The following is a 13,778-nucleotide window of genomic DNA, read 5'->3' as shown; positions in this document are numbered from 1 at the left end:
ATAACTTTTACCTTGGCTGAATTAGAAGATAAATGGGTAAACATGGATTGTACTTCTCCTTCAGTTTTTGATATCGTGAGGAACTACACTGCAGATTATGACAAGACCTTAATCTTCAATAAAATCCACCATGAATTGAACCAGTTCTGTAGTGCCCACACACTTCAAGAAGTTTACATTGAATTGTTTGGTAAGTGTCTTATTTGTTTTAAACATGTAAATAACCAATTGGAAATCTTTTTCAACTTGTTTATGGATGCTATAATAATATTAGTAAACATACTATTTGAGCAATTCTGACTATAGAGCAGTTGTCTTTAAAATACTTCTTAAGTTTAACATTTCCTATGATTAAATTAATAGTTACTCAGACAAGATATTTTAAGGGTGATAACCATTTTCTGAAATGCATAATATATAACTTGGTAGAATTTGGAAAAAGATCATTACTTACAGACTATATTCTAACTATAACTTACTAAAAATTAGCTTTGTTGCTATTTTAGTAGATAATTTGAGGAAATCTAGAAGTCTGTGTCTTGCAGTTTCCCAAGACCCACCTTCATGTTTGATGATTTGCTAGGACCGACAGGACTCAGTGTATAGTGTACTCACAGCTAAGATGTATTACAGCAAACGGATGCAAAGCAAAATCGGTGAAAAGAAAAGGCACATGGGTGAAGTCTGAAGGAAACTGGTCACAAGCTTCCAAGAGTGTTCTCCCAGTGGAGTCACACAGGAGGAATCAATTGGTGGATTTCATCTTAAAAAACTGAAATTCTGGACTCATTAAGAGTCCAGATTACTTAATTACTCCAGCGCGAAATGTTGTCTACATGGGAAGGTCACTAGAGCCCAGTTTTTTTTACTGGAGGCTAGTCACATAGGCACTCTAGACTCTTGGCTTAACACATTCAGACTCCTAGAAGGAAAGCAGGTATTCAGCATAAACCACATTGTTTAGATAACTAGGCACAGTGAGTCATTCTTATCAGTTCTGGAATAGTGGGAATCCTCTTTGAATCTAAGTTCCCAGGTGACAGCCAAGAACAACATGCAAACAGGCTTTTCTAAGGACTGTAGCTTCTGGCCTGCTGTTAACTCTTTTCTGCACAAGTTAGAAGTGAAAGTTCTAACTAGGGATTGGGTTGTTTCTGTTGGCTGCTCACTTCTTCCTCCTGCAATTCTTAGTGAATTTCTTAGAGGCAGGCATAGGGATGGTTAATGAATTTAGAAATCCACCAATTGATTCCTCATTGATAATTGACAACTACTGGATGGTGTATGAGAAAACTTATCTGTCCTGATTTGTCACTTCTCCAGTCTTTTTAATGAAGATAAAAGTACTTTTGAGGTGGATCGAAAATTCATGAGTTAAAAGGCCAACTGAAGTGACATCTTTATTGTCCATGAGTCTTTTTTTCCCACTATTTTTAAATCCAAAATAATGGCAGTGGTCTATGGAGATGAAATTTAGTTATTTGGGGCTTTTGAGTAAAGATCAAAGATAGGAATTCATGTTTTTTTTAAAAAAAGAATCAAGACACATATTAAGTAACAACACTGAAGATATTAGAGACCTAGATTCTCCACTTATTGGATAAATTTAGAATAGCTACTTGTCATCTTAATTTCTTTGTTCGATAATTCCTCATTTTCTCCTACACAACAGGAAAACTAAATATATGTATATATTCATATATGTGTGTACATATATAGTTTGTTTTTATATATACGTGAAGTATTCTAAGGTCTATAAAAGGGTGGTACCATGGAAACTTTAGGTCTAATAATGATTAGTTTTGTTTCAGTATTAATACAATGTAAACAAAATTTTTTGAGTGTTATGAGAGCTGTTGTTTTTGGCTTCAAAAAAACAGATCAAATAGATGAAAACCTGAAGCAAGCACTGCAGAAGGATTTAAACGTCCTGGCCCCAGGCCTCACCATACAGGTAAACTTTTTTTCTAGGGAAATTTGAGAACTTTGAATTTAATTGTCCTTTCGTCAGACTGTTTATTCAATAGTTATTTCATCGAAGTGCTATGGTGATTTATAGAATACTTTTCTTGGTTCTACTTTAGGTCTCTGCCAAAATAAAATACTCTTGTAGCTTATCATGGATGACATTTTCTTCTGAACTCTTAAGAGGTAACAGATAAGCTAAAGCACTTAGAAGGAAATAAAATCCATATACTGCTATGTGTGAGGCATTACTAAGATATAGTAATGGTTATAAATCAATATAAGAGTAATCCTTGCCCTCAGTAAGATTATGAAAACGGATTTCAATTATAAGATTTGAACACTAATTTTAGACAAAGTAAATGTCACAAAATATTAATTGACAGGTGAATTGATTGGATCATTATGACTTTAAGAGTTTAGAATTAGAGATCATTTCAAGAGATTATGCCTGGAAATAACTGATTAATTTGGGATTTTAGGTAGGTTTAGAAGAATTAATAAGATTTATATTGGGCCTTTTGAGCCATGCTTCTTACTCAGGGCTGCTTCTACATCTTTCCCTTCTAATAAAACTTCTTTTCTACTGTAAAAAAAAAAAAAAAAAGATTTATATGGGGGAAAGGAGTAAGGAAGGCAATTCAAGTGGATGGGATGGCCTGAATAAAAGCAAGGTAGCAGATTAACGGTGGTGGCATTGGGAGATAGAATGGTGAGAGGTTAAATACCTGCTTTTTTGGGTCAGTTTTTGTTTCAGATTGGATTGAAATCCATTAGTGGGTTCTAGAATCAGTTTTAATGGGTTGTGACCAGCATTTTAAGTAAAATGAAATTGAATGGGAAAAGAAACCAGAGCGCAAGTCATCTAGTAAGTTTTAAGGATCATTTTGTGAAATTTTAGTTTGTTTTACATAAGTGTGTGGGTAGGTGTTTATTTTGGATGTCACTGTAAAATGTTTCTTACTATGGTCATGATCAATAAAGTTTGAAAGCCAAGGCTCTTGGTTACCTAAGAAGTGGTAATATAGCTTCTAGTATCCTTTCTCAGAGTTTCTAGGAGATCAGTTGATTGTTGTGGTGAACATTACTACAATTGAAGATAAAGCTTTTGTGTCACATGTCTCAAGTGTCATGCTGCTACTGAGAGAGTGTATTCACTGTGAATGATCATGTGTGATCTATAAACAAGACCTGAAAGATGGCGAGGGGTCTTCCTTGTCCTCGTTCATACTATGCCATTATCTCTGGTGGCTGCCTGCAGCTGGGAGCTGCCAAAGTTAAGCGGTCATTTGAACTGTCCAGAGCTAACTTGTAAAATCTCTTGATTGTAATTCAGTTGTGACTGGAGTAGCTTTTTCAGTTTTAAAGATAATAAATGTGAATGTCACAGACTTAGATTCTGTTCAGGTTATTAATTTAGAGACCTCATTCTTTTTAGCAGCTGCCTAGAATTCCTTGCCTTCTATTATATAACCATTTTCCTATTTCCATTTTTTTTGCTATTAGTAAGCAAAGGGTGGTGAACATTCCTGACACATCTCCTTTTGTGTACAAATTATCTTTCAGAGTGGCTGTACAAATCCACATTCCTACTAGCAGTATATGTGAATATTTGTTTCTCTATAGCCTCACCAACATTTGAAGCATTTCCTTATTTATGAGGTTGAGCATCTTTGGGTTTGTTGATTGTTTTTTCTTTTTTTTCACTGATGCATACATAATAATACTTTTATGTTCTAGATGTTTTTATACACACATGTGTTGTATATATTGTAAAAAAAAATGTTAGATATTATGGAAAAGATGAATAACAAAGTGAACTTGACCATAATCTTACTATGCAGAGTTAACAGTTCTGTCTTTTAAGACTCTTCTTAATGTAGAGGAACATGTTTGTTTATAGGTATAAGTAATATTAAACTAAAATAGAATCCTACCATACCTGCTGTTTTCACTAACAGTATAAAAGCATCTTTCAAGCCAAAAATACAGATTTGCTGCATCATCACTTTTAATGGTTTTATTCAGTTAATCTCAATGGCTTCCAATTTTTACTATTATATACACGCTGTGACCAAACTTATACATAAATTTTAAAAAATCTTTTCTTTAGGATAAACTCTTAAATGTAGGATTGATGAATCAAAGTGTATATACTCTATCTGGGGGCCTTTTGATACATATTGGCAAATTGCCTTTCAGAAAAAATTTTAGCAGCTTACACTCTCCCATCTGTAGTTTGCTGCACATTTGATTGTGTGAACGGACCCAAATAGTAGATGCATGCCTGTCCTTGTAATCTTTTTGTAGAAAATTAATCAGATATTTTGAATTATTGAGGTTGAAAGCCTAGGATATTTATTGGCTATTTGTTTATTTGTGAATTACTTGTTGTGTTTGCTCATTTTTTTAGTTGTCTGTTTTTTTCCATTGATTTAAATAAGCTATTTAATGTTATTCATCACAACTCTTTTTTTAAATGTATAAGAAACATTTTTCCTAGTTTTTACTTTGCCATTTAACCCCTGCCGCCCCCGCCGACAATTCTGAAGTTTTAAACATTTATGTTGTAATTTTAGTATTTTTTTCTTTGTAGTGTTTTACCATGCTGGCATACTTTAAGAGCCTTTCGCCACTTTAAAATATAGAAATTTGAGTAAAATCAAATTACAATATTTTCCTTCACTTTTACAATCGTTATTTTAGATTTAGATCTTAATTCATCTGGAATCCATTTTGATGTGAGTTGTGAGGCAAGACTCCAATCCCCATCCTCTCTAATTTGGCAGCAGCAGTAATTTCTGAATAATTTATGCCCCTGTCTCCCCCCTTGTTTGAAATATCGTTTATGTTGTATGCTAAATTCCATTATATAGTAGAGTCTTTTTTGGACTTTGTTCTGTTCCATCGATCTTTCTATTTCCTATCCTTTCATTACTTATTGAGACTTTGGACTTTTTCCATCAAATATACATTTCCTCTGTTTTTTTTCCTGTTAGTAAATGTCATCATCTTCCTTTAAGAACAATCTTGATGAATGGGAGGCATCTTTGACCCGCTTACTGATAACATCTAATCAGTCCACATATTCTGCTGATTCTACCACAGAAATCCACGTAAAACCGTTCACACCTCCATCTTCACTGCCACACTCTCTTGCCTGGCCCTCTGCAGTAGTCTCCTATCTTGTTTCTCACTTTCACTTTATCCTTGTCCATATCATTTTCTGTATAGCAGCAAGAAGGATCTTTTAAATTCAGTTACATATATTGTATTTATAAAAACCGTTATTGAATGAAAAAATGTGACTTTATAATACTTATGTTTTAAAGCCGGTAGATCAAGTTCTCCGTTGCTTTGGCTGCTTTAGTCTTGTTATAAAATAGTTTCTTGTAGTAGTTGGAATGCATTTTTTGGAATTCAAGTCTATTTTTCAGCCTTCCTATTTTTAACACATTACCATATGGTTTTGATAATTCAACTTTTTATTCGCTTTTAAAATCTGGTAAGATACATTATCTTTTCAAAATAATAGCCTTTGATATTTCTGCCAGCTTATTCTTCCAAATCATTATTGATATTTTCAAGCTATATCAGGTATCTCAATTGGTGTATAAGTTTTAAAATTGGGAACATAATTTATGGCTTTACTTAATCCTCTCACTTTTGTTTCTTTTAGAATATCCAACCTAGGTGAGAAATTCCTATCCCAAATTATATTAATACTCATGAATTTAATGAATTTTAATACTGTTAAATACGTAGTCTTTCTTCTTTTAAGCATTGGGGCATGCAAATTATTTTTGGTGAATTTATTGTATATCTGCAAGTTTGCTGAATTCACTGTTTCTAAATTTTTTTGGTTAATTTTCGTGTGTGTGTGTGTGTGTGTGTGTGTGTGTGTGTGTGTGAAAATACTTAACATGAGATCTACCCTCATAGCAAATGTTTTCAATACATTATTATTGACTGTAGGTTCAATATTAATACAGCAGGTCTCTAGAGCTATTTATCTTGCTTGACTGAAACTTTATGAATTTCCATAGATTTTTTTTTGGTTATGAATTATGCCAAAATAAAAATCTTGACTTCCCTCTCCACAACATGCCAAATCATCCTATTTTAATTCTTCATGTAACACTCATAACTACCTGAAATTCTGTTGTTCATTTATTTGCTTTTTGTTGTTGTCTATTGTTGGTTTTTTCCCCTTAAAATTTTAAATTCCGTGAGAGCAGTCTTGCCTTGTTCTTTGACGTATCACGGCGCCTGGAACAAACAGGACTTAACAGGACTTAACTAGGCACGCAATTAGTTTTCGCTGTTGAATGAACATTCTTGTCACAATCACTATTTTAATTTTCCCCTTCTCTGTATTTATACTCCATTTTTCTTCTTGAAAAACTACTATGGCGAGTTAGAGTGATGAAAATAGGGATCCTTGTTATTTTTTTCTTATGTTATTTAGAGGAATGACTGTATTATATGCTGGCCTTTGGTTTAAAATGTATGTTTATAACCCAGGGGTCAGTTTCAACAGATATACTTATTTCATCAACTTTTTTTTCGCTTGCTTTACTCACTGTGTGTGCATGTGTGTACGTGTGTACGTACACATATGCTTGTGCTCATTTTGGCCATTGTTTTTGGATATCTTGTCATTTTATTTCTTAAATCTCTTACGCAACTTACTCATGGTATCTGTTGTAGTAGGTGTTTTTATTTTCACATTTGAAAATTATGAGATTTTTCTAAGATTTGCAAGCACATAGTATGTTCCTCAGCCTCATACAGCAAGATAGAAGTCTTCAGAAAGCAGTTCCTATTTTATGCTCTTTTTTTATAAGACTAAAAAGATAGATGGCTAGTCTCTTAATTAATTGCAACATGTCAGTGCTTCTCTCTGAATCATGCTAAAACATATTGGAACTCCTCCGTATTTGTGATAGTAACATGGTGAAATCTGGCAGCTCTCACAAATTCTGATTCTGAATATTTGTGTCTAGATAGCTCCATGAGTTGTTACTTACGGCCTCACATGCCTCACCTTTTAGTATGTAATGAGTTTTTTCACCACAATCCCCAGATTCTTATTTCATTTCACTCTAATTCTTGTATTTATTTTTTTCTCTTTACCTTGATCTTTTTTAAAAATTGTGTTTTGTTACTAGTTTTAAGTATATAGGACACTGGTTAGACATTTATATAGTTATAAAACAATTCCCCTAATTGCTCTTCTTGTATTTAGTTTTGATAATCCTAAAAATTGCCATATAGCTTTCTTTGTTCTCTTTCATGTAGGGAAAGCTGTGTTGTTTAAACATTTTTTAAAAGCCTTCAAAGAGGCTATGTGCTTAAAGGCTTTGTTGCTTAAACATTTAGCCAGTTTTCAGAGGGAAATTAATTTCTTCAGATCAGCAAAGTATTTTGTGTGTGTTTGCAGAGTGTAGATGGGAAGTGAGGGATGTTTAGTAAAATCTAAAGGTTTTGAGAGATCAAGTCCTTGATGTAGAAAAGTCAGCTTTCAAAAAACTGCACTTTCCAATTATGTCAAAGTACACTATGGCTAGAGAAACAGTGTCTAGTAAACAGTGTCTACAAAGGCAAGTAGACTGTCCTAAATGAGATTCTAGGAAGAAAAAATATAAGCCGTTAATCGGTATTTGTTTTCTTTCAGCCTATTTATTTACAGCCAGTACTGAGTGATTACAGGAGGTGGTAAATTCATTTACTGTCTACTGTATTAAGTTGCATGGGTTTTTTGTTTTTATTTTTGTTTTCGACTGTTTCCTACTTTACAATTTAAATCTTAGAATTTTGCCTTCCTTTTGTTTCTTTGGTTTGCAAGTTTGAAAAGGAAACAGAAGTATCCAGCTAAAGAGTTCTGTGAAAGTTTTTTAAAGGAGAGCTTTTTCCCTAAAGAAGTTTATTTCTTCAAGGGGTAGAGTGGTTTTTCCTGTACCAGCCTTTTTTTTTTTTTTTTTTTTAACAAGCAGCAGCTTATCTTTGATTCTTGGTATGATGACAGGAAAAGTAGATTTTCTAATGGGATCCTCACGTGTGTTAGTAGGCAGCAGCTCTGTCAAAGTTGTTTTATTAGTTTCATTTGAGGAGCTCTTATGTAGATTTAGTTTGAAGATTTATTTTTCAAATATATTTTGGATTTTTCACTTTTATTTTTTAGGCTGTGCGTGTTACAAAACCCAAAATCCCAGAAGCCATAAGAAGAAATTTTGAGTTAATGTGAGTAATATGCATGGGATCCCAATATTTTATATAGGGCTATCTACATATTAATATACCAGTCTAGAGGAAACTTGTGTGAGATATTACACTCTGGGGTTCAGTATATGTCTGTCTTCCATACTTAATTATAGTAATATTGCCTATTCTGGTGTCTTAATTCTCACTAGATTCTTAATAGTTTTCTCTTTACATATGGACATTTCAGGAGCAGCTTCAGTGGCTAAGGGTTCATTTTGCTGTAGAACTGTTGTTGGAAGCCTAAGGAGCTATAATTTGGTTGTGAAGAATACCTTGAATTAAATATTAATAGAGGAGAGAAAGAGTCCTAGTCGTTAAAGTTGAAGAGAGTGCTTGTATTTTGTTACTGTGTTATAATGGTAAGAATAGACACCATATTGGTATAAAGTTTGGTTTGTATGTGATCGTGTATCTAAATTTAGACCCGGATCTTTATAATTTGCCTTGGAAGCTTTGCCTGAGTTGACTCCTGGTAGTAGTCTCTTTTATGTCCAGGGCTGACTGGGTATGAGAAGCTACTTGCTTGACAGGAAGTTTGTTTCTAAGTGTTTTAGAAGACCCCCTTTAGGGGAGGACCTATTACAGTTGAAATGGCAGTGTTACTCACATGTGACAGGTAAAAAAGCCTTTAGGAAATTTGGCTGATTTGTTAAGAGGAAAAATAAGAAATGCTGGAATAGTAACCTTGCAAAAGTATAGAATAGAACATATATAAATACAGAGATCCAAAATGTAATAATAATACTTCTTTATGGAGTGATATACTTCTGAATCCTTATTGTTCTCAAGTCTATATCTTCCATTGTATATAGTTTTATTTTTCCTTTTTTCATTGTAGAAAAGGAACTCTTTTTTTAAAACTATAAAGCACAGAGTGCCAGACTGGATAGATCATGGGTCTGATCAATTTATAGAAAAAATATTTATTAAAGGCTCAATATGGTCTAGGGTTTAAATATGATGGATTCTCGTGATAGAAAGATGAATACTGTGTTCTCTGCCCTCAAATACCTCATAGTATCTAGAATGTCATTTTTTGTCTTTATCAATGTTGGCAGGAGGAATGCTTTGGGATAGATATTTTAGGGAAATCATTGGAATTACTTTTCAGATAATTCTGGATATTTCTTGATTTTATAGACTATTGGAATTCTAGAATGAAAGCCACCTTGGTATCATCCAGTCTAACCTCCCACCAAATAGTATTTTTTTAATACCATTCTTGCCTTGTGCACATGCTTAGTGATAGGCCAGTCATTTCCATTATTAGAAAGCTCAGATTCTTAGAAAAAATTTCCTTACATTGAGCCCCAGTTCACCACCTAATAGACTGCCACCTAGTTATATCTTTTGTACAGCAAATAAGGGTGTCTGCCTGAGGGAGGGCTGGAATCCAGCTCCATTCTTCTTACCAAACCATGCACCTAAGGAACTGTAACTGCTCAGAGGTTGGTGCCTTTTGCTTATTAGCCCAGAGGTGCTGTATGGGCTAGCTGGAGGCTTAACAGCAAAAGAAGCATTTATATACTACTCCAGATCCTTCCAGATCTCGTGCCTTTCTATGATACAGTTAGAGGAAAAGGTCAGTTTAAAATTGAAAGGTACTAAGTTTTATTCCTGCCTCTGGATAACTTTGGGCAAATCATCGAACCTTTCAATCTCAGATTCATACATGTAAAAAAGTAACACCTCTCTTGTCTACCTTAATGGATCAGAAAGTTCTTGTTGAAGACCTACTGTAGGGTCAGAATTACTGCATGTGACTGCACATCATTTCTAATTTTTATAATATTTTGCTCCACAGGGAGGCTGAGAAGACAAAACTTCTAATAGCTACCCAGAAACAAAAGGTGGTGGAGAAAGAAGCTGAGACAGAGAGGAAAAAGGCTATTATAGGTACTTGGATTTCTTTCTGAAATGGATGTCTCTAAGTACATGTGTTATGAGTTTGTCCTGTTCTTTGTCGACCTCATGTTAGATATTGATGGGACTCAAATAAGATCACGTCATTCATAGTAGAGAATTCTGGAAATTCTGGCATAGTCAGATGTCCTAAAGGCTTTAAAAGCACATCAGGCCAGTACTTAATTGTTTAGACTCCACCATGTCCTTGGCTGCTGCTTTTATCTTTTTCAAGGATGGGGAAAGTGGATGAGGTTTAAGGACTGCTCTAGCCTCTGGAGTAAAGTTTTTGTTTATATAGATTAAGAATAGGGAAGTTTTTGGCCAAAGCTCAGGATTATAGTATGCATCCTTGCTATTGACATGCACCTAGTTTTATCTGGATAGATATCGCTATCTCTGAAAGTACATCAGGATCGCTTATAGCTGATTTTGAATCACAGTGACTTCCCTAAAACTCTAGGGTACTGTGTGTTAGGCTCCCAGTTGTTTCTTCCTTGGGATACTGAAAGTTTAAGAAATTTTCCATTAAATACTTCAAATATGCAGGAATGTACAGAAAACAGTATAATGAAAGATTAACATTTTGCCATATTTCCTTCAGACCATATTTTCTTTTAAGAATAAGTTTATATATCCCTTTGAAGCCTCCTTTGTATCCTTTCCTGGTCTTATTTTTTGACCTGTCTTAGTGTAGCTTCCATTCTGAAGTTGATGTATATCTTTTCTGCCCATGTTTTTATACTTTAGCTATAAGTATGTAAAAATAAACAGTTCACAGAATTATTTTAAATTATAAAAATGACTTTAAGCTCTACCTTTTATTTCATAACTTGCCTTTTTAAACCATTGAGTTTTAGTCATACGAAGACATGTAGATCTAGTTCATTTTTAACTACTGTGTATTTTATTCTAGGAGTGAACCTCAGTTTATTCTGATTGATTATTAATGAAGAGTTAGGTGGTTTCTATCTTTTCCTTATTACAAAGAGTGCTGCAGTGATGCCCTTATCCAGGTCTCTGTGCACACATACAAGAGTTTTCCTAGAGTTGTGCTACTCCACATAGCTGGGTCAGTGCCTCACCACCAGCTTTTTGGTTTTGATCCACAGTAAAATGAGTACAGAAATTGAGAATGGGTATATAGAAGTTCTTACAGCATTTTTACACAGTAATTTTATGTCTGTTGATTCTCATTTTAAAAAAAACTGGAATTTGTGCTTTCTTTTTAAAATATTTTTCCTAGTAATTCATTTTTATTATAATTTATAAAATATTGGCTTATAACAGATTGAAATAACAAAAATAAAGTGTGCTTTCCCACAGAGTCCTCTAGAATACAAATCTCAAAGTAGAATTACTGGGTCATGGAATATACACACTTTCAAATTTGCAACATATTACCAAATTGTTCTCCATTCTACCTTCTCTTCAGAACTGTTTAAGTTCCAGTTTCTATGCTGCCATATTGAAGTCCCATTTCTGCAATCCTCCTCAACCTTTAGAGTTGTCAGGCTTTTTAAAGTTTATGCCAGTTTGAGGGTGGACATGGTATCACATAATTTCAATTAAATTTCTGATTACTAGTATTGTTAAATGTTATTTATTGGTCATTCAGATTTCTCTCTTTTTTTTTTTTTGTAATACGTGAATTGCCTTTATATCTTCTGGATATCAGTCTCTTCTCAGGTTTATGCATTGCAGATATCTTCTCAACTTGTAGCTTGTCTTTGAACTTTATAATGTTTTTGACACACATACTTAATTTTCATGTAATCAAATTCATCAGTTCTTTTCTGGTTTGCGCTTTTCCTGTCTTATTTAAGAATTCTTCTTAGCTTCAAAGTAATAATTTTATTCTAAAAGTTTTAATTAAAATTTTGCTTTTCATATTTAGATATTGAATCCATTGGGAATTTATTTTAGTGTTTAGTGTGACATAGGAAGTCAGTTTTATTTTTTTCAAATGGCAAGCCAGTTTTCTTTAGACTATTTATTGAATAGTTCATTATTTCCTCTACTTGTTTGTAATGCCACATCTATCATATAACAAGATTCTATATAGGAGTTGTTCTGTTGCTAGGGTCTCTATTTTGTTTCAGTTTCTTTGTCTGGGGCCTTCTCCAGTATTGCCTTGTTTTAATTATTGTAACTTTTATGTTAAGTCTTGCTTTCTCCTTAACTATTCCTCTTAATGGTTCCTAACTATTCCTAAAATTGTCTTAGACTGTCTTAGGCCCTTTTCCCCTCCATATAAATTTTAGAACCAGCTCCTCAAGTTCTGTAAAATATGGTATTAGGATTTTGGTTGAAATCACATTACCTCTATACATCACTTTGGAGAGAATTACAAAATTTGATATTGAGTCTTATAAATCTGTTATATTTCTCCATTTATGAGAAATGTCTTTCAAAAAATTATAATTTTCTTCCTCAAGTTTTTGTACATTCTTTATTAGAGATTTATTTCTATATATTCCTCAAGTTTGCTATTATAAATAGACTCTTTTCTGAAGGTACTTTTTCTAACGGGTTTGCTTTTGTATAGATATGCTGTTTTGTTTTGTAGCATTTGCTCAAAAATCTGCTATTTTTAATAGTCTCTTGGATTTCTCATGTGAGTAGTCATATTATCTTCAGATTAGACAGTCCTGGTTTTTTCTTGGTAGTCCCTCACCTTTTAGTTATATTTTACTTCTTTAGGCTATGCCTTGTTGAAAAGAAAGATGCTAACAGGCATTCTTGGCTTGTTCTTAGGTTTAAAGAGTCCCAGTGATGTTGGCTGTTTGTAACTGTTATTGGGTTAACGAAGTTTCTTTCTGCTTCTTGCTCGCCAAGAGTTTTTATCATGAATAGCTGTGAAAACTTAGAATTTTTTTTATGTCTATCTGTTGAGATGACCATATAATTTTTCTTTTTAAAGTTGTTAATTGGTTAATTATATTAATAGATTTTCTATTACTGAATTATTTTGTCTTCTGGAATAAACCCACTGGAGCATAATATAGACAGTTCATCCCAAAGCATTTCATTATATGGTTTGCTGATTTCTTTAAAATGTTTGCTTTTATTTTCATAAATAAGATCAGCTTACAATTTTTTTTTCTTCATACTCTTATGCTCAGGTTTTTTTGTATCGTGGTTACACTAGCCTCAAAATGAGTTGGATAACATTTCTTCTTTTTCTGTGTTCTGGAACATTTTGTATAAAATATGTATTATCTCCTCTTTGTAGGTTTGACGGAACTCACTTGTAAAAACTGTCTTGGTCTAGTGGATTTGTGCTTTTTTGTGTGCTTATTTGTTTTTTTTCTGGTAATTAACCTACTGATTTAATTTCTGTATTGGCTATAGGTTTGTTCAGGTATTTTTATGTCAGTAGTTATATTTTTCTAGAAAATTGTCAGTTTTATCTGATATTTCGGATTTGGGGGCATAAATTTGTTTGTAGAATTTTTTTACTTTTTAAAACTCTACCAAATCTGTATGCTCCCTTTTTAATTCTAATATTGTTTATTTGTGCCTTCTGTTTTGCTGGTTCAGTTTTGCCAGAGGCCTGTCTTATTTATTCAGAGAACTAAATTTGGTTGGTGCTATTGTTATTTTCTTTTCAATTTTATTATTTACACATTATTTCTTTCCTTCTA

General features: G+C 33.2%; 1 protein-coding gene across 2 annotated transcripts in view; it reads left to right on the top strand.

Annotated features, from left to right (window-relative positions):
* ERLIN1 (ER lipid raft associated 1) overlaps nucleotides 1-13,778 on the top strand; it is a 32,205-nt gene that overhangs the window by 9,661 nt on the left and 8,766 nt on the right. For both annotated transcript variants that reach the window (XM_011378831.2, XM_011378832.2), the window contains exons 6-9: nucleotides 65-190; nucleotides 1,881-1,954; nucleotides 8,150-8,208; nucleotides 10,034-10,125. In XM_011378831.2, the coding sequence (XP_011377133.1) occupies nucleotides 65-190; nucleotides 1,881-1,954; nucleotides 8,150-8,208; nucleotides 10,034-10,125 (351 nt within the window). The remainder of the gene's footprint in view (nucleotides 1-64; nucleotides 191-1,880; nucleotides 1,955-8,149; nucleotides 8,209-10,033; nucleotides 10,126-13,778) is intronic.

Source organism: Pteropus vampyrus, unplaced genomic scaffold (genome assembly GCF_000151845.1).
Source record: "Pteropus vampyrus isolate Shadow unplaced genomic scaffold, Pvam_2.0 Scaffold348, whole genome shotgun sequence".
In the NCBI taxonomy this organism is placed as follows: domain Eukaryota; kingdom Metazoa; phylum Chordata; class Mammalia; order Chiroptera; family Pteropodidae; genus Pteropus; species Pteropus vampyrus.
The sequence above is the reverse complement of the archived record's forward strand: the minus strand, read 5'-3'. Positions and strand labels throughout refer to the sequence as shown.